This window comes from Liolophura sinensis, chromosome 13, assembly GCF_032854445.1.
Source record: "Liolophura sinensis isolate JHLJ2023 chromosome 13, CUHK_Ljap_v2, whole genome shotgun sequence".
NCBI classification, from domain to species: domain Eukaryota; kingdom Metazoa; phylum Mollusca; class Polyplacophora; order Chitonida; family Chitonidae; genus Liolophura; species Liolophura sinensis.
In genome coordinates, this window is record NC_088307.1 from 28275759 (window position 1) to 28303266 (window position 27508).

The following is a 27508-nucleotide window of genomic DNA, read 5'->3' on the forward strand; positions in this document are numbered from 1 at the left end:
GACAATACTACTGTGCTGCTCACACTTAGTAATATCCACGTAACAAATATAAAAGTAGGCGTCACAAAAGACAGTATAACTGTATCTATTATACTACTCATACTAACATACATTAATACAACACGTACAAAAAGAGGCATCGGGAAGGACATTGTACTGTAGCTGCTGTAAAACTCAAACCCCCCCCCCCCCCCCCCCCCCTCCCCCTTCCAACCACGTACTACCTTTCCCCTTTATTTCTATGGACAAATGTTGTGAAGAATATAACAGAAATCTCCGCATGTGCCCATAGAGTGCGCCATTTTCTTTCTAATTTAATGCTTCAAAGATTCCAACATTTCCTTGGTTTCAGTCATTCATTTATTCATTTACCCAATGATCCACTGGAGACATGGCTGAGGGAGGACAAACAGGAGAGGAGCTGACCTGCGCGATATGTGTGGAGAGTCTCCGTGACCCGGTACAGTTACCCTGCAGCCACAGGTACTGCCGAGACTGTATAGCTAGGTTTGCTGAGATGTCTAAGCCTAAAGGCACCCCAGAGTCCTCGACGGATCCAACGGAAAACGATTGGCTGATAGCCTGCCCAATGTGCAGAGAACCGACCAAGCTATGGAGAGAAGGGGTGACTGGCTTGTCGGTCAACACCTCTCCTGCAGGAGCGGGAGAGAAATTCGAGTCAGAGGTAAAGGTCGAGTCAGAGGTCAAGGTTGAGGCGAGCAGTCTACGGTGTTCTCTGTGTGAAGAGGGAAACGCAAAGGCAGCCGTCAAGATTTGTGCAGACTGTGACACTTTCTACTGTGAGGATTGTCTAACTCACCATCCAATGAGGGGTAAATTCAAACATCACCAGCTAATTTCTCCCCAAGAGTACATCTTCCAGAGGCAGAAGGAGAGTCCGGAGAAGACCAAAGATGAAGACCTGGACATGTGTACAACGCACAAGAAGCCGCTGGTCCTGTACTGTGGCGCCTGTCAACAGCTCTGTTGTCTTGATTGCATGAAGGAACATTGTGAACATCCAATGAGTGACAAAATATCAGCGTATACGAAACTTAAGGTAGTACATGTACTGTTCTGCTGGACTAAATATTTCACGGTTTACTTTCCAGTTTATACATGAATATAATAACTCATATCAGGTCTTTTAAAAATCATGTATTTAAGCAATGGTAAAGTAAATTCGTTGATTTTTCAAAATTTTGGTCATCTTTGACATCATTCTGAGTTAGCTGCAAGCACGATCTTCTTCCTTCTTCTTGGTTTACTGTATTCATGAATTCCCAATAATTTAATTGACTTTGAAGTTTTTTTGTTTTTTATTTTTTATTTTAGGGGCCATGTGTTAAAAAAACTGAAGACAGCATAGAGTTGAAAGACACATTGACTGCCTTTGTTTCTGAAGCAGAGCAATTCCTGAGTGACGTAAAGGTTTGTATTTTATCCGGACAAATCACTTAAAAACGTTTGAGGTTTTTCTGGTTTATTGCCGATGTACCGCAATCCTCTTATTCTCGATGATGACAAAGACGACGTGGTACTTCCTCTAAAAACAGGGATTTGCAGTAATAAGGGTGATGGGGAATTGGCAAAATATGACCTGAATGTGACACCATCAGTCACAAAAGATGACTGTGCCTGTTGTCTACACCTGTATCTGTAACAAGATTATTTGATTTTAAAACAAGTTTTTTCATACGCAAATAGGCATTTGCTTTTTTTTAACATAGTGTTACAGCTTGTGAAATGCTTCACATCCCACATCAATGCAGATATACCCTGTCTCCACAGGAAAACAAAGATGGAAAAAAAAGAGAAATTGAAAAAGCTTATAAAAAAGGCCTTGAAGTGCTGAATACATGGAGAAGAGATGCCCTGGAGCTTGTTGAAAAAGAGCATTCTCCCCTGACAAGCCAGATGGAGACGTCATTGGCGGAGCTTCAGGTGAATATGGGAGAAATGGAGAAGATAATAGAAGAGTCGTCGAATCTCCCAACTTCCCTCACAGAGAATTTCTTACAGGTACTATGCATTTTATGCTAAACTATTGTTTATGTGATTTAGGTCACATGTACAATAATAAACAGGTGGACGATATTCCTTAACAAGAAGGGAAGCCTTAAAGCACAAATCATCTAAATGTACATATTCCCTTATGACATACAAAGGGACATTACCCTGCCTTCTGTCCTATCTGCCAGCGGCGAAGAATCACTTCAAGTAGACCCCCAGCGCTGGGCCTTTCAAACTGCGGATGGGCAGTTTGATGTCCCTTGAATTCAGTTTGATTGGTCAAAACGTCGAAAACGGAAGCCAACTGCAGAATTTGGTCATCAAACATCCAAAAAAATCTACCGCGCTTCTATCACCCAGCCGCATGGATCCTGGTGTCGCAAGCTGTGTCGCCCAAGTTGGCTATAAAATTTTATAGTGTGTTAACTGCGAAACCGTGCCAAATTCTCCACAGGTACTACCATAATTCAGTAAAAGTTGTAATCCTTTTCGTGTCAGGCAAACCAGACGGGAGCGCGTATCTGTCATCCACGTGGCCGATATGTGAGCGAAAATCTGCCACCATATCACCCAGTCGGTGTGCTGTAAGACGCTTTTCTCGGATCTAATACCACACCGGTAGCCTATCTTTCAAAATATTTGTTCTAAAACTGTTTGACATATTATTTTCAGGGTGCTAAATAAGAGGTGCACGTGTTGGGGTAATTGTAGATTAAGTCACACGATGGCTTCTGGAAAAACCCACTGTGAGTAGGCCTACTGCATGGATTTGGGTATACTATGCAGGGCTTTTCAGTACATAATCCCAGCGGGTATTCACGGCATGACGTCACCCGGTCAGGGCTCCGCGGTCGACAAGATAGGTTCACGTTCAAGTTTGTTTGACTTGAGCACATTCGCTCTCCGTCACATACGCCTGTATACATCTGGGCAATTGGCAGACAGCATAGACTAATATCTTGACAATCTGGAGGCAAACAAGGAAAAAAGAAATACTAAGTGTGGAAATAACTACTGTATAATACAGAGTCGTGCCTGGCGTAATTTGAACCTGTCATAAATATAAAGATCTTTTTTACATAAAACATAAAATAATTAAAACATTTTCCAACAAAATATGATCATAAAAAATCTGTCAATCGGCCTCCCCCGTCTAAATATTACTACCTTTGTTGTTTTTACAATTACCTTTAGTCCCCACTTATTACTAACATTTTAAGGCATAGAAACAAGTTTGCAGTTCATCTAACGAATCGGAGAGTAGAACAACATCATCTGCAAAAAAAGTAATAAATATCTAGTAAGTTCAGTTAAGGTAAGCCTAGAGTAAGTGTTTAGTAAGAGATATTGTTCGAAATCCTCGATAAACATAGAAAAGAGAATCGGTGAGCGTACCTCACCTTGTCTAAGTCCACAGTATTACCCAAAAACTAAGACTTAACTTACTGATATGTTTTGCACGTGATTTAACACTTAAATATATCGCTTTTACCGCTTTTAGCATCCGCCGACTTACCCCAAGTCTAATCATCTTGTACCATTATGCCTGTTCACCAATGCAATCAAAGACTCTCTGGAAATCTACAAATGCTGCATATACTTTTTCCTTGTGCTAAATAAGCCGTTAACATGCTGTGAAAGCAAAAAATAGCAGCAATAGTCCCAAAGCCTTTCTTAAACCCAGATTTCTTTTCCCACTCAATAATTCTATTATTTAGCACCCTTTTATATAATTTAGATGAACATCTTGCAATTGTGAGAGTAATCCCACCGTAGTTTGTAGGATCATCAACCCTTTTTATGTACTGGTAGAATAATACCTTCTGCACATGTGGACGATATGCACCGCTGGAAACAATTCGAATAAAAATATTCATTTAACATGTCATCACTACCCAAAACTTTGACCCTTATCAGTATAATGGCTCGGGAGGGGCGACTTACTTGTCTTCGCGAAGGCGTCTCAGTGAGGCAGCACTAGATAAAAGAGCGGTGGAAATCCGTCCTGCAACAAGGAGGCACATTACATGCACTCTAAGGATTACTTCGCACTCTAAGGTAAATTGTTAAGTACAACGTTCAACCCCAAGCACTCACTCACTCACATGAAAAATATTTCCTGGAATAAGTTTTAGCTAGGATAGTAAAATAATCGCTCCAGGAGTTGGTTTAACTTTTTCAACTCAGATTTTTCAGCATTTTCAGAAACAAAAAATTTCTTTAGCAAATTCAAGATTCCAATTCATTTTGTCAAGGTACACATTTTCAGTTGGTAACTTTAACTCATCTACAAAATGGTCGATAGAAATATGAATTGGGGCATGACGGGAGTGATCTGTTACATCCCCTATTTAAAAGTCTGTAATATAGCTGAAATATTTCTCTGTAATCAAAACATAATTTATTACTATTCCACCATTTCGTCCTACATATGTGCATTTTCTAACGCCTCTATGCCTTTTAAATCTCACATGTACAATTCTCCTTCCAGTTCACATACTCAAGTCAAATAGATTTCTGCCAAATGAATTGCCTTTATTATCAAGGGAAAATCTATCGGAATTGCTAACAACATCTTGTTTGAATTTGTTTTCAAGCGGAAGAGGTCTGTCATACTGAACATAATCTGACTTATTTCCCGTCCGTGAATTTAGATCCCCATCCACCAAATATCACCCTTTTGTTCTCAAATAGTCAATACCAGATTGCAATAAGTAGAACGCATCCAAATTGTGATCAGTACAGGCTGGTGATCTCTAAAGAGGAAAATAACATGCACAAATATACACATCAGATTCCATTCTACACTTAGTTTAAACCATAAGGTGAACTCATTTTGTTTTACTAGAGTAACTTCAGGATACAAATCAGATTTATAGTACACAATAACACCTCCACTGTTTCTCTTTGCTTTTTTATCTTTTAACTGTACGGGTGGGAAAATTTATATTCACCTAAAGATATTTCACTGCTTTTTGAAGTCCATGTTTCAGTCAAAGTAATGATATAGTGCTCTTGTAGATAATCGCCCACTTTGGTGTCTGTTTTGAAGTAATATGAAAGTTCATCAACATTCCAGGCACTAATATTCAGGTTATTTCCACCGTTATCTTACGCCATCCTGTTCTGTTTACGTTTCCCAAGACGTTCACCTCACCTCCTATTCCCCGGGTTATTCGTTTTCGCACTGAGGATCTACAAGGTGCTCATCGTCAGTGCTACACACGCTTATGCCGTCCACATACAGGTTTTCGCCGCGCCAGTAAGCAGGCTTGTCCAGCTCTCTGGCCCGCTTGACCAGTCATATTTCTCCGAGAAATATAAACATTTCAAGGGAGTTGATCGTTTACCCCAAATTCAAGTGTCCTTCAGCTTAGTTTCTGCAGTGCGGACTTTTTCTCGATCAGGGTAGAAATTAAACTTTGCCACCATGGGAGGTACTTTACTCTGTTTCGGTCTACCAATATACGATGTTTGCGATCCAATTTAATTATGCTCTTTGCATCTAAGATATCCAATTTACTTTGAATAAATTAAATAAATTTCTTCCCAGTTTTCTACCAGTTGATCCTGGTAGGATAACAAACAAAAGATTATCTTTCATCCATCGTATTGTGAGATCGTCGATATCCTTTTTCAACTTTACGCTCTCGGTCTTCAATTCCACAGTTACATCATTCCCCATGGTTAAATTATAACATAATCACTCATCCTCGCTTAAATAACAGAAGATTTTTCACGTACAGCATTTAGTCTTTCATCAAATGTCAGCACTCTGAAATACAGCTCCAACATAGACTGTTGTATTACGTCAGTTGATTTAGCCTCTCTCATGGATGCTGTCCATTTTCCACTTGTCAGCCCGGGTTGATGTTCTCCTGCGGCAGGCAAGCCACTTGTCAGCCCAGGTTGACGTTCTCCTGCGGCAGGCAAACCACTTTTCAGCCCGGGTTGATGTTCTCCTGCGACAGGCAAGCCACTTGTCACCCGGGTTGATGTTGTCCTGAGGCAGTTAAGCCACTTGTCATCCCGGGTAATGTTCCCCTGCGGCAGGCAAGCCACTTGACATCCCGGGTTGATGTTCCTCTGCGGCAGGCAAGCCACTTGTCAGCCCGGGTTAGTGTTCTCCTGCGGCAGGCAAGCCACTTGTCAGCCCGGGTTAGTGTTCTCCTGCGGCAGGCAAGCCACTTGTCAGCCCGGGTTAGTGTTCTCCTGCGGCAGGCAAGCCACTTGTCATCCCGGGATTGATGTTCTCCTGCGGCACTCAAGCCACTTGTCAGCCCGGGGTGATGTTTTCCTGCGGCAGGCAAGCCACTTGTCAGCCAGAGTGATGTTCTCCTACGACAGGCAAGCCACTTATCAGCCCGCGGTGATGTTCTCCTGCGACAGGTAAGCCACTTGTCAGCCCGGGGTGATGTTTTCCTGCGGCAGGCGAGCCACTTGTCAGTCAGAGTTGATGTTCTCCTGCGGCAGGCAAGCCACTTGTCAGTCAGAGTTGATGTTCTCCTGAGGCAGTTAAGCCACTTGTCATCCCGGCTAATGTTCTCCTGCGGCAGGCAAGCCACTTGTCAGCCCGGGTTGACGTTCTCCTGCGGCACTCAAGCCACTTGTCAGCCCGGGTTGATGTTCTCCTGCGGCAGGCAAGCCACTTGTCAGCCCGGGTTGATGTTGTCCTGAGGCAGTTAAGCCACTTGTCATCCCGGGTTGATGTTCTCCTGCAGCAGGCAAGCCACTTGTCAGCCCGGGTTGACGTTCCCCTGCGGCAGGCAAGCCACTTGTCAGCCCGGGGTGATGTTCTGCGTCAGGCAAGCCACTTGTCATCCCGGGTTGACGTTCTCCTGCGGCACTCAAGCCACTTGTCAGCCCGGGTTGACGTTCCCCTGCGGCAGGCAAGCCACTTGTCAGCCCGGGGTGATGTTCTGGGTCAGGCAAGCCACTTGTCAGCCGGGTTGACGTTCTCCTGAGGCAGGTAAGCCACTTGTTAGCCCGGATTGACCTGCTTGACCATTTATGAAATGAACGCTGTTGTTGTCTGCCATATTTTTGAAAGTCAACTCGCATTGACGCAAGACGGTTTTGCGTATATTTTCTTCTGTCGTCGAGTAATGTTCATTTAAAGCGTCACACTAGCCGCTGCTTGACGTTGGAATCCTACGGGCACAAACAGTGACAGGTAGCATAAACTGTACGCACCATATGAACAGAATTGTCGCCCTGCTGTCAGCAACACGTCTACACTGAAACTGCTATTTTTTCATCATCAGAAGGTAGGCATAAGGTGCAACTTTAATAGTTTTTTTTTTAATTGGAACAAGTCAACATAATATTTTTTCTAATGCAGTTTCTAGACTAACATCGCATAAATGTTGTATTTAGGGAACATTTAGTGTGAAAATAAAGTCGTTGGGGTTTTCCTCTAAACACCTCCAGGATCCAGATTGGGATTACCAGCAAACTATAATGGATTTCACCAAATCATTGCATAGCTTTTGCTGTAAAGTGACTGATAGGCAGATGAATGGAGAGGCAATTAAACGGCGACAAAGACACATTTTTATTTTGAGAAACGTAAATGTCAGATTCCTGGTATAAGTCTTTACATTTTCCAACATAAGGTACATGGCCTGTTCTGATCATCATGTTTAACAAGATTTCATTTATTTTTATTAGAGGCATTTTTCTCACCTAAGAGGTATACATTTTCTCAACTTCAATAAAGTAGCCACGGAAAGATGCAAAATTTTCCTTAATTTCTTAAAGTATTGCTGATTCTGTGTGTTAGCGTTCACACAAGCAAATGTTGTGATTCTGTTTCATTTCATGGTTTCAGCTGTCCAAAACGCTGACCTCAAGGTAAGATGACGCATTTGTCACGTGACACAAATGTTATTCTTCGTGTGTACGCTTTGATACCATTGTGATTTGGGGTGAGGTGTAGACGATGTGGTGAGGATGATTGTCTATCTTTCGTTAGGACACATAAGGTGTTGATTCAGCCCTTGCGTTTATCGGACATTGGTGACAATAAACAGTGAAATGCGGTAGCATTATAATTGTACTGACCAATTAGTTTGTCATTCATAGTGTTTGCTGGATATCATTTTCGTCCCCCAAGTATGAACATCAATATCGTGATCTTCAGGAGACAATCTGTGCGCTACGTGTGGAAAAGTTCGACAGTTACTTACTGAAGGTTGTTGGTTTATTCATCGCATTTGGCTTTCCGGGAAACTGACCACCGTGTTACCCTAAACAATATTCTCTACTATATGGTGTTAAAACTAAATGTGAACCAGTAGATGTAAATGTGATTGCTTATTGCAAATGGTAGAGATGGTTTATTCGAATCACCGAATCTTATACATGCAGACTTTGTGTAATTGTCAACTATATATATGTTTACGTAGCAGTTTAGTGCTAAGATGGTGCTAAATAATCTACCTTAATCCGTATTGTGAAAGAATTTGGCTCTAAATGAATATGTAAAATTTGAATGGTCCAAATAACGTGATCATTAAAAGAAAATATTCACGAGCATACATTTTTCATCTATTCACGACCCAGTGTCTGATTGAGGCGCTATGTCGAAAGTTTTAGCTTTACTGTAAAAATGGTTGTACCTGGTTTGATGATTGCGTACAGGATTGATGAACAGCTGCCTAAAGCAAGAGTCTACCTGGAGCTACACAAGGAAGCAATGGAGAAGCGTGAGAAATGGTTGAAGCTGAATCTAGTCTCGCCTCTTTATCTGAACGTGGATCTGAAGACAATATTAGGTAAGGCGGACACAGTTCAAAAGGTGCTGTTTTAATAGCAGATGTTCATGAAAAAAAACAATTTAGTGCATGTGGCATTCTCCTTCTCCGACAAAACGATCACACCTCCTAAAAACTTTGTACCAAATATATATGATTGAAAAAGGTAGTTGATATCCTAGTTCATGTTGATATTTGTGGGATTTACGATTGTATAAGTGTGATTGAATAATGAATAGAGTTTGGGTGTTTGCACCATGTCATGATAAAACTCTAAACACACGAATATCATGTAATGCCTCCTGCATAAAAGCACTTCATTCTTCTCAGAAATTTAGAAAATGTGAACTTAATTTCACCAAACAGATGAATAATAAAATCATTAATCATATCCCTATGGGCGTTACCCACGTGGTAGAAAGGCATCCTATATTTTTCCGTATAGGATGCTTCGTATATGCATTGTCTGAATTTATCTGGACTACTTCAAAGCGCCGTCTAACTGGGGAAACCCCTGCACTAACATCGGAATGTGTCACAGTAACGTTCATTGTAACAACAAAAACTGCTCTTTGTTGTATTTATTTAATTTTACATGCACAAGTACTTTTAATACAGAGTATTTTGATAGATTATAATTAAGCTCTAGAGTTTAATAATAAAAAGCAACTATTCACGATTTCATCGTCCGCTTTCACCAATCTCATGCCGGATTATCCCGACGACTCCGATTATTCCCGTGTCATTAAGTTCAATTCATATTTACAGTTTTTCTAGTTCAGGTTTCCTGTTTCATCATTAGGATTTTTTTGGATACAACACCAAATATCTTTAATCCCAAGCCAACGAAAACTCTCATTTTCGTTAATTTTTCATACAGACCGACCTTGTGAAAACAATGAAAAACAAAAGCTCAGAGATGATGACAAATTCAGCAGTCGGTATTTTTAAGCAGTGACTCTGTTCCTTTCAACGATTGGACACTCATCATATTCAAAACATTCCGACTACGGAACTGAATAATGACCATAAAAACTTTATCCTCAGCACTGGCAATTCTGATGGCTCTGAGTATTAAACGTGACACCTTGATTTCGTATTATGGGAGGAGTCACAGGTTCCTTCTTGATGATGGTGATGATATCGTATAGTCTTATCTCTGGTCGCAGAAGTTGAAATACGGAAATGGACAGGAATACCTTAAGTTAAAAAAAAAAAGCCCCCCCCCCAAAAAAAAGAGAAAAATCCAAACCAATGTTCCACACCATCAGACCCAGACAGCTGTTCAATAGCCATGTATAAAGCTTGTTTGCCTCACCGGTCAATAAAAATGTGCACACGTGACAGTCCCTTCCACCTCCCTACAAGCGAAAGGTCGACTCAGTTCTGTGGCATGTCAGCCACTTGGGCGTAATAGTCCTCTCTCCATTGTAAAGATGGCTTGATAGCTGCCATCCATGGACGGTTAGCAAATCACAGTGTGAAGAAATCTACCGCCACTCGTTTGATGCACGCTGAAGTGGCTCTGACCACAATCCTGCAACTTACTAGACATAACAACGTGCCCAGTGTAAAGCAGCATGCGTCCGCAGAAAGACACGAGCGCGATTATCGCAAATAAAGTCCCATCCTCATCTTCTGCCGCCAGTAAGCCCTTACTTGTATTTCTTGTTAAAGAAACTTAAGAGGCCTATTAGTCGATCGATCTGTTGTAGCTTTCCTATGCTTTTTAAGTTTACTAATTTCGTGTTTCGGGGACATACGTGTTACTCCATGAACAGTTACTACTGACCATAGTTTATACTATCCTTTATGAACGTGTGTTTAATGTTAGCCTATCCGTTACGATATCAGAACTTTTGTGTTATTGAACATGCTGGTTTATTAACAGGGAAATATGACAAATTTGATGCAGACAAATGCAGTAGTCATTTTTCGTCTCGCTGTGAGTTCAAGTCCAGCCCATGCTGGTTTCCTGACCGGCCGTACTTGCGAAGGCCAGCAACCTGCGGATGGTCGTGAGTTTCCTTCGGGCTGTGCCCGCTTTCCTCCCGCCATAATGCTAGCCGCCATCCTTGAGGTGAAATAGCCTTGATTACGGCGTAAAACACCAATCAGAAAAGTAAATAAATAAATATTACATTTTGTCATGTTATTAGTAATCCTGGGGACCTCCGTGGCTCAGCTGATTAGCGCGCTAACTCAGCGTAATGACCCAGGAGCCTCTCACAGTTTAAGTCCAGCTCATGCTGGCTTCCTCTCCGGCCGTACGTGGAAAGATCTGCCAGCTACCTGCAGATGGTCGTGGGTTTCCGCCGAGCTCTACCCGGTTTCCTTCCACCATAATGCTGGCCACCGTCGTATAAGTGAAATATTCTTAAGTACGGCGTAAAAACACCAATCAAATAAATAAGTACATAAATTAGTTATCCTGTGCCCTAAAAAATATCACAGACCCCGATAGCATAGTTGGTATTCCTTCGTCGTCATATGAGTGAAAAAATTGTTAAGAACGACGTTAAACCCAAAGCACTCACGCCTAAAATATATCAAGTGCCTTTGCCTTCGAAATTTATACGCAGTAGTGTAATGTGCATGACATGGGACATGAGGCGACCTGGGATATCATGCCAGAAGATGGCCTGGGATATTATACTAGAAGATGATCTGGTATGTCACGTCTTAAGGTGACCTGGGGTATCATGCCATAAGGCGACCTGGGATATCATGTCAGAAGGGGATATGGAATATCATGTCATATGGTGACCTTAGATATCATGTCATTAGGTTACCTGGGATATCATGCCATTTGGTGACCAAAGATATCGTCTCAAAAGCTGACTTGGGATATCACGTCAGAAGTTGTCACAAGATGACTCGGGATATCACGTCAGAAGTTGTCACAAGGTGACGAAAGTGACCAGGGATGTCATGTCTTGATATGAACATATATGTTGATGAAGGAAAATGCTATCTAATGGAGTATGTACAGTAACATTACCTGTAATGTATATTGTATGTTGTAGTGTCGAAGATGAAGTTCACGAGAACAGATGACACAAGCTTAGTGATTGAGGACAATGGCTGTACGGTCAGACTTGAGGATGGTCCTGACGAATGGTGCACTGCCTGGACAGACAGTTATATGCAGACAGGATGCCATTTCTGGCAAACTGATGTCTCCTGCCTTTCTTTACATGAGCCTGAGACAGGCGAATACATGTGTTCTGCTGGTGTGACACAGGAAGACTGTGTCAACCTTGCTGATAAAACTGGTGAGAACTGTTGGTGGATTGGGATTAAGCGGCGGAAACGTTTGTGCTATATTGACAGTCATTGTGGTAAGGTGGAGAAAGGTTTTGCAGAACTGGTACCTTTACAGACTACACTCTCCCTGGGATTCTGTCTGCAGTGTGAAAAGCGAAGACTTACAATTGCAGACTGTGTACGAAACGCTGTAATACTCAACATAGACAACGTGGATGTGTCCAAACCTCTTGTACCTGCTGTGGATTTTGATGGGAAGGTTCTACAATCTGGGTCAGCTCATCTTGTAACGGGTGACTCGGTGTCGCCACCAAGTGTCCTGTGGAGCATATTGTAGAGTCTATATATGGTGTCGTGTCGATGACCATATTGGCATGAACCCTCGTCTCGTAACAGGTGACTCGGTGTCACCACCAAGTGTCCTGTGGAGCACATTGTAGAGTCTACATGGTGTCGTGTCGATGACCATATTGTCATGAACCCTCGTCTCGTAACGGGTGACTCGGTGTCGCCACCAAGTGTCCTGTGGAGCACATTGTAGAGTCTACATGGTGTCGTGTCGATGACCATATTGGCATGAACCCTCGTCTCGTAACGGGTGACTCGGTGTCGCCACCAAGTGTCCTGTGGAGCATATTGTAGAGTCTATATATGGTGTCGTGTCGATGACCATATTGGCATGAACCCTCGTCTCGTAACGGGTGACTCGGTGTCGCCACCAAGTGTCCTGTGGAGCACATTGTAGAGTCTACATGGTGTCGATGACCATATTGGCATGAACCCTCATCTCGTAACAGGTGACTCGGTGTCGCCAACAAATGTCCTGTGATTCACATTGTAGAGTCTATACATGGTGTCGTGTCTAGGATCGTATTGGCATGAACCCTCGTCTCGTAACAGGTGACTCAGTGTCGCCACCAAGTGTCCTGTGATTCACATTGTAGAGTCTATACATGGTGTCGTGTCTAGGATCGTATAGGCATGGACCCTCGTCTTGTAACAGGTGACACTGTGTCGCCACCAACTGTCTTATGGAGCAGATTGTAGAGTCTATACATGGTGTCGTGTCTAGGGTCATATTGGCATGAACCCTCGTCTAGTAACAGGGGACTCGGTGTCGCCACCAATTGTCCTGTGGAGCACATTGTAAAGTCCACCTGGTGTCGTGTCTAGGACCATATTGGCATTGACTCTCGTGACTTGGTGTCGCGAGCAAGTGCCCTGTGAAGCACATTGTAGAGCGGACATAATGTCGTGTCTGGGACCATATTGTCAGGGACTTCCGTCTGGTAACAGGAGACTCGGTGTTACCAAGAAGTGCCCTGTGGAGGACTATATGATGTCGCATGCAAGACCATAGTCTCATACATTCCCAGCTGTGCATAAGATGATAAGAAAGTCGGCTGTGGACTCACGATTCCGGACGGTTTGACTTCCCCGAAGTACAATCCCTAGGTGAGGCCCAGACTCTAGTTCAATTTGTGTGCTAATAACACAGGGATATTTTGTTACAATTGTCGATACGTGATGTTACACATGCAGATAAAAATATCTGGTAATATTGTTTTATTTAGTCTCAGTGAATATATGACAAGCGCTCATTTTTAGTCTTTTAGTCAATATTTGCCAAGCCACATTTTTAGTGTTTTAGTGAATATTTGCCAAGCCTTCATTTTTAGTGCAACCTGCAGATGACCGTGGTTTCCCCCCGAGCTGTGCCCGTTCTCCCACCATGTCTCCCACCATAATGCTGGCCGCCATTGTATAAATGAAATATTCTTGAGCACGGCATAAAACACCAATAAAATAAATAACTCATTTTTAGTGTTTTAATCAATATTTGTCAAGCCTTCATTTTTCGTGTTTAATGAATATTTGCCAGGTCTTCATTTTTAGTGTTTTATGGAATATACTCAAAGCCTTTGTTTTTCAAAGTATAATAATGATGCTAAGCTTGTGTGTGTACGTCACACAGTTCTTGGACAATACTGTATCCAGCATGAAAGACTAAGAGAGATTTATTGCATAAATATTGTGATCGCCATATGCCTGTGTTTATTGCAAATATTTTTTATTAAATTATGCTGTTTGATATTTAAATTTAATACATGTTAACAATAGTGTAAAGTGAATGGACAAAATCCATCTGTCCACCTGAGACAAGCTACAAACTAGAGTTCGGGGAAAATCCATCTGTCCACCTGAAACAAGCTACAAACTAGAGTGCAGGGAAAATCCATCTGTCCACGTGAGACAAGCCACAAACTAGAGTTCGGGGAAAATCCATCTGTCCACCTGAAACAAGCTACAAACTAGAGTGCAGGGAAAATCCATCTGTCCACGTGAGACAAGCCACAAACTAGAGTTCGGGGAAAATCCATCTGTCCACCTGAGACAAGTTATGAACTAGAGTTCGAGGAATATACCCATCGGCATTGGTGTGGTAGTTAGTCGGCTGCGATCATACACGTAGATCCTGTCAACAATCACTTATCTAAAATGACATTATCATATACTGTTAGTAATATATCTTGTGTTTGACTGTATTACATATTTACTTTTTATTGCTGTTATCTATTCAGTTGGTGATGTTTTTCAATTCCTGGCTTAGGAGATAATAATATATCGTATACTTCACTATATTACATTTTACTGTTTATTGCTGTTATCTATTTAGTTCGTGGTGTTTTTGGATTCTTGTCTTCAGAAATAATAATATATCGCATACTTCACGATATTACATTTTAGTTTTTAATGTTGCTATCTGTGCAGTTCGTGGTGTTCAGGGTGAATGACACCGTATCACGTCTTGTTAGCCGTGTATCACGTCTTGTTAGCCGTGTACAACTCAAATGTAGCGTGATATGCTCAAGACAAGCTGTCACAGCAGTTGGTACATCACTTACATGTAACATATTTCGGCGTTTTGTCTGATAATGTGTCATTATTTTGGCTCTGTGTGATTGTATCGCATTAAACATCAAGTATATGTGTATCTCATAATTTAGTGTTTGTGAACACTATTCAAAAGGCTACAACACACATCATTAAACCATTACAGGGACGACAGTGTGATACTTGGTAAGTGGTCACACATAACCGGTGAAATATGACCTCTTGTTAGTTAACCTCACTTAAATTTTTATTTTCACTGTTCATGCAATTATTAAATTGGAGAAAAGTACAGTCCACCAGCAACGTGGCCGAAGAGGCATTAATTAAAAAAACATGCTGTGATGTCAGTTGCAATTTTTAGATTTATTCTGAATGCTTTGTTGCATCACATGTACACACTTATACTAAGTGTTTCGCTTATAAACACATTTTTGTTACACATAAACGTGCTTGTTGCTAAATCAAGAGGGCTTTGTGTAGTAATTAAAGAGATGTGTTTATTATAGTAACCGTGTGAAATGTCTATACAGAGTAAGGTGATGGATATTTTCAACAAACAGAAATATTCCTTGAAACATGACTTTGTGGAATTAAATGTAACAAGATGTGAAGACGTTTAATATGTAAATGTCTCATTTTGTGATATTTGTTCCTTATGCTGCGATCGAATTATGTTAGTGTTAGCTTTAGGGTACATGAGTACATGCACAAATATACATGTGTGCAGTGGTTAAGGACAAAAGTCTGGTTTTTATGATGGGGGTTTAATGACGAACTGAGGCAGCGTATATCTTTGTGACGGTGGACATGCTTATGGGTTGAGTAAAGCCGAATGCCCGGAGTAAAAAAAATCTCCATTCGCCAGGCACCTAACAAGCTAACAAACCTACTGTCTTAACGCTGCAGCAGACCGAGCGAAAACTGGATTCGAACCCACAACCTCATTCGCTATAGTGAGCGATGGACCTCGGATAGAGTGACATTAGGGTGGGCAGCGAGGGTCACCAACAATAAAATTACTCTCAACAGAGCCTGAAGTGTGTAGATAGACTGGAAAGAATAGTATATAAACATAGGTAGAAAATGAAAAATTAATGCTTACCTCCCTTTGCACATTGCCAAACTGACCAGATTACTTTCGTTTTGAAATGTGACATAATGTGAGTCCGGAGTAAAAGCAGCCAATCTGCAGGTGTGACTATTTTTTATCATAAATGGACATGGGTAAGTAATTGTTACTTATAATTAGCGGACGCTGGCACAGATGTCAAGGTAACAACCGTGAGGGTGACGTTACTTTTGACGATGTCCCAACTGAAGTAACAGATACATGGTTTTTCCGACACAGGAAGTAAAATATATCTCCCGATGTTAGTGTCTCACGCATGTAGTGACAACTTCCTCCTGTTGTGTGTGGTTGAGATTATTTATCCTGTACCAGATATTGTTTGACAGACAAATGATTCTGCTTTTGTTCTTAGGATAAGGCTTAATTGAAACGTGAACATAAATACTGCATCAGCACTGTTGACATCCAAAGTTGTCTCCCCTTCAATGATGTAAACAAGTGACGACAGGGGCCTGTGGACATGTAGGCTTACACAAACGATGATATACATATGTAACATGTAGCGGATCCAGTGATCATTTCCCAAAGTGGACATTCTCTGTGGAAACCTAATACTTTACTAAGACTAATGTGAACAGTAACTATAAAAGAACTACATAGAAATACTTACAACAATACTGCAGATTAGACGGTATCAGCGTTTAGTCAAGCCTGGAACATATAGTTGTAATTCTTATTTTATACACTTAAATACTGTCAGTACCGGTAATATACAATCTCTGGGAACAAGTGAATTGACAAATTAATAATAAAAGAAACGCAGTAAAAAAATATGGTGTCGTTGTAAGACCATGGTACTTATAAAGTCACTGGTGAAATGACGTGCACAAGAAATGATGAATATACGTCAAGAGCTGACACAATTATGTGTATCTCAGATAAATACAACTGAAGTGTAAAAACAGTAATATTTTACGTGTACGCCGAAAAATCTAACTTAATGTGTGAAATAGTATTTCCATCTGAAGGAGGTTCAACTATTTTCACTCCGAAAATGAGAAATAAATTTACCGCCACGGAGGTTTGTCGATGTGAAGATATTTCGTTTTAACGGGTCACATTGTTTAAGCTTAACGGTGGATTAAGAGGACTTCAGTTAGGAGGTATCCATTGATATCTTGTCTGCCAGACATCCATTATGTACGACGTGGGCTGTGTCACAGCATGGAGGAATCTCTCTAATAGGACAGGATTAGTGTCTGTCGCATTACACCAGTGCTCCAAGAAAACGATTAGCTTTTCTGACTGTGATTAAGGATAGTATCAACTAGAAGGCAGTCCAAGCGCGCAATTCCCCGACACAGCCAAATGTACAAATTCCGCCACTATATACAATACTACTTCTTATACGTAATGGTGAAGAATCGCTTTAAAGATGTCTATATATGTGGGAATCTGACAGATTTAGCATTGAAAAATATACAGTACTAAAGTAAATTTGAGGACATGTAATAAGACGTGTAATAGGAATGTACGTTTGTTGCAAACTGAAAGTCTGTGACCGCTTACTGAACTCCGTGTTTTGATGAAGACTTGTATTAGGAATGCACGTTTGTAGCAAACTGAAAGTACTTGACCATTCAGTGAACTCCGCTTTTTTGATGAGGACGTGTAATAGGAATGTACGTTTGTAGCAAACTGAAAGTCCGTTACCCCTTACTGAACTCCTTATTTTGGTGAATACGTGTAATAGGAATGTACGTTTGTAGCAAACTGAAAGTACTTGACCATTCAGTGAACTCCGTATTTTGATGAGGACGTGTAATAGGAATGTACGTTTGTAGCAAACTGAAAATTCGTGACCGCTTAGTGAACTCAGTATTTTGGTGAAGACTTGTAATAGTAATGTACGTTTGTAGCAAACTGAAAGTCCGTGACCGTTTAGTGAACTCCGTATTTTGATGAGGACGTGTAATAGGAATGTACGCTTGTAGCAAACTGAAAGTCTGTGACCGTTTAGTGAACTCCGCTTTTTTGATGAGGACGTGTAATAGGAATGTACGTTTGTAGCAAATTGAAAGTCCGTGACCGCTTAGTGAACTCAGTATTTTGGTGAAGACTTGTAATAGTAATGTACGTTTGTAGCAAACTGAAAGTCCGTGACCGCTTAGTGAACTCCGTATTTTGATGAGGACGTGTAATAGGAATGTACGCTTGTAACAAACTGAAAGTCTGTGACCGCTTAGTGAACTCCGCTTTTTTGATGAGGACGTGTAATAGGAATGTACGTTTGTAGCAAATTGAAAGTCCGTGACCGCTTAGTGAACTCAGTATTTTGGTGAGGACGTGTAATAGGAATGTACGTTTGTAGCAAATTGAAAGTCCGTGAGCGCTTAGTGAACTCTGTATTTTGGTGAGGACGTGTAATAGTAATGTACGTTTGTAGCAAATTGAAAGTCCGTGACCGCTTAGTGAACTCTGTATTTTGGTGAGGACGTGTAATAGGAATGTACGTTTGTAGCAAACTGAAAGTCTGTGACCGCTTAGTGAACTCAGTATTTTAATGATGACGTGTAATAGGAATGTACGTTTGTAGCAAACTGAAAGTCCGTGACCGCCTAGTGAACTCCGTATTTTAATGATGACGTGTAATAGGAATGTACGTTTGTAGCAAACTGAAATTCGTGAATGGTTAGTGAACTCTGTATTTTGGTGAAGACGTGTAAAGTAAATATGTGTTTGTAGCAAACTGAAAGTCTGTGACCGCTTAGTGAACTCCGTATTTTGGTAATACCCACACGCCACACTGGCCGACATACTGTAGGGAAGCTTCACCTAAGTTTCGTGCAATACATTTCTGCTTACAGGTGTGTACTTTCTGTGAATTTCATGTAGTCGCGTGCCTAAGATCATAGTTTACCTTTCTATGTCAAGGGTTGCATGTCTTTGATACAGGGGCCTCCGTGGCTCAGTCGCTTAGCGCGCTAGCGCAGCGTAATTACCCAGGAGCCTCTCACCAATGCGGTCGCTGTGAGTTCAAGTCCACCTCATGCAGGCTTCCTCTCCGGCCTTAAGTGGGAAGGTCAGTCAGCAACCTGCGGATGGGCGTGGGTTTCCTCCGGGCTCTGCCCGGTTTCCACCCACCATAATGCTGGCCGCCGTCGTATAAGTGAAACATTCTTGAGTACGGCGTAAAACACCAATAAAAAAAAAATCTTTGATACAGAGAAACGTTAGATTTATAATTAAAGTTAGGGTTTATGCAGACAATAATCATGTCACATGCGATCGAGCGAGCTTTCCTTATTATTTTTTATGTGTAGCATTTTCCTGTAGTTAGCAGAAGGAAATGTAGTTGCTTGAGTTTGGTAAATTAATTCAAACCCAGTTGCGCAGTTTGAAAATATTCAAGCCTATAGTCGTGCAGTTTAAAAGTATGCCTGCCCGTGGGGAACATACATCTGGAGTTCCAGGACATTGTTTCACGAATTTAAATATCCTCGCTGATAAATTCATGTGGACGGATATCATTTGATATGATATAAACGTCAAAAGTAAGTGTATTCATGCAATTACTTTAAAACTACGGAAGATTAGCTGTGACTCAAACGCACAGAAAATGTGATTGTCTAACAATACATGGTTTGGTAATATAAGGGCAATTCCCCTATGTATAAAACAGTTAAGGATCATGCAGTATTCGGCCAATAAGGTAAACTATGAAAGCTGGATAGTGCTATATGCTGTTGTGCTATAAAGCATAGCATCATAATTATGGAATATCACCAGTGACATATTGTTATTACATTAGGCCGAATTGTTAATTGTGGAAGCTTAACTGTAGCACCCGGTCTACACGCTCCGACCTGCCGACATGCTGTGCGGAATGCTTCAGCCAAGGTTTAGTTTAACATAATAAATTCCTACTTGTAAAGGAGTGATTGGATAGCCGGACAGGCTAGTAATCAACCGGTTTCGGAAACTTTACCAGGCAGCGAAATTTGGCCTGCCGGCGAAACCCAGAAATCGGTTACGTCTTTTCCGCCTCGCCTAGCCGATCATTCGGTTACGCCACGTATGTTTATCAACCCGATCGGTTACGCTAATTGTTTACGTGGTTTATGTTTCAGGCATCATTCTGGATCATTAATAAAAGTATTCAGCTCAATGTTATGTTTGTTTTTCTTTTCTATATCTAGCAGCTCATACCGTAAGGTTGGTGAACAAAAGAAAGAGAAATTTTACACTCACACGGTGTTTCAACGTTGTGCGTTGCCTGGTTGGTACTTGACTCCTGTGGCACATTTTTACGTGAAATTCCGTTATACAGGCTTATATGTTTGCAATATGCCCAGTCCAACATTAAGTACTTCCAGTAAGTGTCATTACGGTATTGGGGAGCGAGTTTGGTATCCCTGATTACTGATAATTAACGCAGTTTCCAACGCACATGGTGTGAGTCTTACCACAGTGATATATATATATATATATATATATATATATATATATATATATATATATATATATATATATATATATATATATATATACTCGCTACAGGGCCGGGAGAGACTTTGACGTCACAGGCCTATGCGTCACAGGCCTATGCGTCACAGGCCTGTGCTCTAAATCAGAACGCAGCCGGTGAGGTCCCGTAAAGGTTCCATCAATCTGTACGGTAAACTCGACTAATTTGGGCTCGAGTAGCAGTTAAACTACATGTACATGAAAAGGTAACCTTGTTTTATTTACTTGCGTGATCGTGAAAAGATAAGTCAAAATAAATAATTTGAGTATTATCTCAAAGCCTGTAAAGCATATATGAATGATTACATTTCCATGTGACCAGCACAGGCAGCTGGCTGTGGCTGAAATCGATGTTTCTATTTTTAGACGCGTTGCCATACTGGCCGCGTTGTGATTATGAAAGCTGTTCAGTCCAGTTTATCTGTAGTTACCTAATGCACACTGACTCTAAGGACGTTCTCGTTGGACAGTTGGCCTAACCGATTTTCCGGTTAGCCAAATTGAACCGCACGTAACCGTTGCGCGACCGACGGTTTCGTTCGCGCCAAATTTCGCTGCCTGAAACTTTACTAAATATCTTATACCGGGGCGAATGGTAGAAATGTATGATTATGAAAGCCGCAGCACAGACATAAAAAAGGGAACAATTATCAGGACATCATTTGCTTTATTTATTTATTTCATTGGTTCTTTACACCGTGCGAAAGAATATTTCACTTTTACGACGGCGGCCAGCATTATCGTGGAAGGAAACCGGTCAGAGCCACAGGGACACCCACGACCATCCTCAAGTTGCTTCTAGACCCTCCCACGTACGGTCAGAGAGGAAGCCGGCATGAGCTCGACTTGAACTGGAACATCATTTGATTAAAATATTCTGGAGATAAAATTTCGTTTTTTGTAGATTTGACATTTAAAATTAGTGTCTTTGTCTTACACCGACAGAGTAAAGCCATGGCAGACACCGCACAAACGTTAGAGGATCTCACCTGTGCAATATGTGTGGACCACTTCCGGGACCCGGTCAAGTTACCATGCCAACACACGTACTGTAGAGAATGCATTCGTGCCCATGCTGAAAAGTCCAGACCTAAAGAAACTAATGACATCTCCGAGTCCTCAAGAGTCCTAAAGCAGGATTGGTTAATATCCTGTCCGCTTTGCTGGAGAGAAGCCAGTCTGGGAAGAGACGGCGTGGACGGGTTGCCAAACAACATCTATCTGGCCGATATGGTGGATAAGCCCACTTCAGGGGAGACAACTGAGGAAAACGGGCCTTGGTGTTCTCTCTGTGAGGAGGACAACAAGACGAAAGCGGCTAAGTTTTGTACCAGCTGCAGGCTGCTGTACTGTGAGAGCTGCCTGGTTGACCTTCATCCCGTAAGAGGCGAGTTCAGACGACACCGCCTGATTTCTGCTGAAGGGTATGGCCTCGAGAGAAGCACGGAAATCCTTGGGAAGACAGGAGAAACTGACCAGGAACTATGTGTGACACATAGCAAGCCGCTCATCATGTACTGTGACGCTTGTCACAAGCTCATTTGCATAGAGTGTCTCACAGAACATGGCGGACACGCAATGCGTGATAAAGAGACGGTGTACAGGAAGCTTAAGGTAGGGATTACTAAACCGGTGTTATTACCACGAAGATTGCATTTATAGCACTCCACGCCATCAGAATAAATAAGCATGAAGCAAAACGATGGCGATTATTCTCTAAATTATCTATAGCATTCCTTTGACGTACAAATTTTGAAGTGGTTGAACATTTATAAGGAATTTTGTGTTTATATCCCTGCTTTTTTTAAAGTATTTTTTAATCATTTGATAATTTTGTATATATACGGATCTATCCAGCCTGATATATTTTCACACTGCAGGAACCAATTGTCGAGAAAACTAATCTGTGCAAAGAGCTTAAAGACAGCATGAATGATTTTGTTTCTGAAGTGAATGGTTTTCTGCAGGATACCGAGGTTTGTGTTTTATTCAAAAGTTAGTGTTGTTTTATTCAGAGTCTAGGATTCTAAGCGATCTCATACTTTGAAATTCCAATCATTAAATTTAGTATGTTCATTTCTGCTGTTTTATCTGAGATTTATTTGACTGTAATTTATCCGGAATTTACGTTGTCCAGCAAAATTTCGACCTTGTTACATAAGAAATAACAATTTTAAAGCGATTTGAAATTTGGACTAAAATCTAAGATCGCTTTGTCATCCAGACCTGTTCCATGATTGAGTACGAGTACACCGATACTGTTGTATCACATTACCTTTGTTTGATATTCGAATAGTAAAGTAATGAAAAAATTTCCAGAAAGGGAATTGGTTCAAACAGGCTTATAGACCCTATAAAAAGAAAAGTCTGAAAGGTATATAGTAAAATAGAATAAAGGTCACCAAAAACAGCAACCTTTCTAATTCACAGGGAAACGAAGGGAAACACAAAGCAGAGATTGAAAAGGCTTATAGTCAAGGCCTGGAAGTGTTGAATACGTGGAGAAGAGATGCCCTGGAGATTATGGACAACCGGCATCTATCTCTTACCAGCCAGTCAAAGACAGTCTTAATAGAACTTCCGGAGAAACTGGCAGAAATCGAGAAGATGATCCAAGAGGAAGTGGATCTCCCAACTTCCCTCACAGAGGCTTTCTTACAGGTACAGAGAACACTTTTTATTATTTATATATTCTCATGTACTGAGTATTTAAGCCTCAGCTAAACTGTCAAGTTTAACTGTTTATATCTTTGCTATGTGATAAAAGACTAACATCATATAGAGAGTAAAACCATACCAGCGACCACAGTGTGATAGTCGGCAAATAGTCACGAGTAAAATATGGGTTCTTGTCAATTTACCTCAGGCAGAACTGTTCATGTAAATGCGTAAATAGTAGCAAATTTCACCCCTCCTCGTGTATCCAAGGAATAAGCAAAACAAGGTGAAAACAATGTAGTGATGTTAACTGCAATTTATCAGACGTCACTGGTTTAGAATTGCCCAGAATTCTATGTGCTTATCACATCTGACATACTATCACGTGAAAGCTAGGGCAGAGAAAGTAGGCACGAATAAAACTGTTCCATGTTAAAGGTTTTAACGTACTTGTACACGTTGATACTCTGAGCTATTACACTAGTATACATGTACGTCAGCGCCGTAACCAGATGGCCATTACTACAAGCTGGCCCAAGAAAGTAACATCAGGCTCATAGTTGAAGCACTTGTCAGTACTTCTCTGAGGCGTCACACTTGCATACATGTACGTCAGCGCCACAACCAGATGGCCATTGCAATAGGCTGACCCAGACAATAAATATTTCTTTATGTGCGAGCAACTTATGTTTTAGTTTTTGTAAATAATTTTACTTTTGTTTTTTGCGTATAAGTTGTTATTGCAAACATTTTAAACTTTTTTATGTTTTAGATGTCAAGAAATCTGACTGCAAGGTAATTACTGATACTTTGTGTCTGGTGACTCAGATTGCTGGCTGAATTTTTATGTGTACCAGGTTTGTTTTCACGATATGAGACATGTGTGCCACGTTTGTTCTCCCCATATGAGACACGAGTGCGACGTTTGTTGTCAGGATGAGACATGTGTGCCACGTTTGTTCCCATCATATGAGACACATGTGCCAAGTGTGTTCTCACCATATGAGACTTGTGTGCAACGTTTGTTCTCATCATATGAGACACGTGTGCCACGTTTGTTGTCATCATATGAGACACGTGTGCCACATGTGTTGTCGCCATATGAGACATGTGTGCCATGTTTGTTCTCATCATATGAGACAGGTGTGCCAAGTGTGTTCTCACCATATGAGACATGTGTGCCACGTTTGTTCTCATCATATGAGACACGTGTGCCAAGTGTGTTCTCACCATATGAGACTTGTGTGCAACGTTTGTTCTCATCATATGAGACACGTGTGCCGAGTGTGTTCTCACCATATGATACAGGTGTGCCACGTTTGTTCTCACGATTAATGAGGCGAACACATCTTTCCTGCTCGTTTTGTGAATGAGCTCCTCAATCAGTCAAGAGAGCACAGCATACTTGTGATATGTGTTAACCATGTATCTTTTTTTACAGGATCATTCAGTTTAGCCCAAACAATGAATGAGAGAATACTTGGGGTTTGACGTGGTACTAAGCAATTTCTCAGTCATAAGACGACAAGAAGTCATTAGTTGTGTGTATAATGTATATAATGTGTCTTCTCGTTTCTTGTCTCAGTGGCTGCAACACTTTGGCGAAGACAACAAACATGACACCTCGTGCACTGAGTCACATTATACTGACACCGGGCCGACCAGTCATGTTTAATTCCTCAAAGCAGACAGTGCTGAGCGCCAAACGAGGCAGTAACAAATACCATTTTTAAAATCTTTGTTATGACCCGACCTGGGTTTGATCCCGGGTCTCACGACTTTAAGGCTTAACCATTAAGCCACCGAAGCGGTCTGTGGAGGTTGGATCGCTAGTGTACATGTACAACTTGAAAGTGATTACTGATTCACAGATTACACCTACACTTTGTAAGCTGATTACCGATCACCTGTCTACGTTTACAATTTCAAAGTCAGTTTCACAAAACATTAGTATTGATGTACACTATAAATGTCGATGATGAATTGTAAATTACAGGTTAAGTTGAATGTTACGAATAATCAAATCTTATAAACCTTACTTGTTACGACGTAAAACATGTTTTTTTCTTCTTCTTTTTTAATTCGTTGACAGGCTTCATAACCAGTTGCCTAAAGTTACTGGCTTCATGAAAGATCAGCGGGAAACTATGACAAATCTGGAAGAATCCTTAAAGCTATACCCAGCCGTCCCTATACATCTGGATGTGAAACTGGATACAGTAAAAGGTATTACGGAAGTGAAAGGTGCTTGATGAGGGAATATTGACACCGGATATTCTATTTCCTATCACTGAATTATTTTTTTTAATTATTTATTTGATTGGTGTTATACGCCGTACTCAATAATATTTCACTTACACGACGGCAGCCAGCATTATGGTGGGAGGAAAACAGGCAGGGCCCGGGGAAACCAACGACCAATTGCAGACTGCTGGGGGACCTTCCCGCGTACGGCCAGAGAGGAAGCCAGCATGAGTTGGACATGAACTCACCGCGACGGCATTGGTGAGAGGCTCCTGGGTCATTGCGTCGTGCTAGCGTGCTAAGCCATTTGGCAACAGACGAACTCCATTCTCCGAGCAACCATGTAACCATTATCATAACAATTACTTCCTGACCGCATGTCACTCCTTTGCCAATCTATGTAAGTTTCCCAAACCGGCCTCCCATGGGAGCTTTTACTCGTTACAATTTGCTACATGCATTTCTCTCTCACACGCGTAGGAACCCATGCACTCGCGCACACAGGCACTCGCGCACCCACGCAATCGAACACACACGCCCTCGCGCGCATGCACTCGCACGCACACACACGCACTCGCGTACACACGCACTTGCGTTGTGTTAGAGCATGGTACCACTGCGCCAGTAGCAAATATTGTACAGAAGTCTTGAACAACGCCAGAGTGGCTGAGGTCACGGTGATCAGGCAGGAAATGATGTCCGAAAACACAAAAGTGTGCCTTGACTTTTGTTTCGAACAATACTTTATATTCCCGCATTCTCTTTAACTGAAGGATGCACAACACGATTCTAACCATCACAGGATACAATTTTATTGATGACGGGTGAAGTTTACCCAAAACAAGCTTACGTGCATCGCTCAAAGGTCAAGCTTTTCTACTGGTGGCAGTTATGTAAAGCGAGTGTAGAAAGCGGCACATTCGCTGTAAGGAGTATCACGGCATTGTACATCTTTCGAGCTAGTGTGCACTACAGGAATCTTTTCACACTGATATTTTATACACGCACATTTAGTAATGAATAACTTTCCTCAGGCTGTACACTTTCCTATTTCACATCCACACTGTGTTATATAGCGTCACCTACGGTCGACCTCGCAGTATGTTGTCATATGTGACGTGTTATTCATCTCACTGAAATGAACAATATATAAATTGCTTGTCTGTTACAGTTCCAAAGATGAAGTTTATCAGTACCTTTGTACACGACTTAACTATCATGGAGCAATGCCGTAAGGTTATGCTGGTAGGGGGCTCACAGCAGTACTGCGAAGCGTGGACAGATGGTTGCTTTCAGACGGGATGTTATTACTGGCAAATCAAGATCTCTGCAATTCCTTCTGTGAAAAATGGGAACTGTATCTGCTCAGTTGGTGTCAAGAACGAAAACTACACTCTCAATGACAAAGCGGGCGCAAAATGCTGGTGGGTTGGGATTGATCACTTAGATGGTAAGGCCAGGATGAAAAGTCCCTGTGGTGAGATCAAAAAAGTCTATAAGGAGTGGTTTACCGATAGAAACTGTTACACGTTTGGGTTCTATCTTAATTGTGAGACACTGAGTTTAATAATAATAGATAGCGAGCAAGATGACGTAATACTCACCTTAAAAAATGTGGACTTGTCTAAACCTCTTGTTCCTGCGGTTGATTTTAGTGGTTTAAGATTGCATTCCGCAACAGCCCGTCTGATTACTGATGATTTAGTATCTCTGCCCACAGTTCTGTGGAGGACATTGTAGCTTCTTGTACCAGACATCACTGAGGCACAGGATTTTTCTGTACTATGTGTACCAGCACGTCTGATTTTTGATGATTTGGTATCTGTACCCACAGTTTTGTGGAGCACATTGTAGGTTCTTGTACCAGATATCACTGAGGCGCAAGGTTGTTCTGTAGTATCTGTAACCAGGACGCCTGATTACTGGGAAACTATCGAAACCACACTCATGTTTTGACTTTTTGTGATAAGTTCAGACATAGCTCTTATTCATGTGAAATATCAATGTTCTTCACTCAAAATAACCCCCAAGAAATAACCACTGTGATTATGTAAGGTCCTTGCTGTAAAACCTATAAAAT

General features: G+C 41.3%; 1 protein-coding gene across 1 annotated transcript; it reads left to right on the forward strand.

The window, feature by feature from the left end:
• The first annotated feature begins 371 nt into the window (after positions 1-371).
• LOC135481037 (uncharacterized) lies at positions 372-27508 on the forward strand. The gene is made up of 12 exons (XM_064760968.1): positions 372-1060; positions 1336-1431; positions 1792-2022; positions 7844-7866; positions 8656-8789; positions 11795-12368; positions 21402-22140; positions 22407-22502; positions 22957-23187; positions 23957-23979; positions 25277-25410; positions 26600-27508. Exons 1-12 carry the CDS (start codon positions 392-394, stop codon positions 27166-27168), a joined length of 3519 nt encoding a protein of 1172 aa, XP_064617038.1. The 5' UTR covers positions 372-391; the 3' UTR covers positions 27169-27508.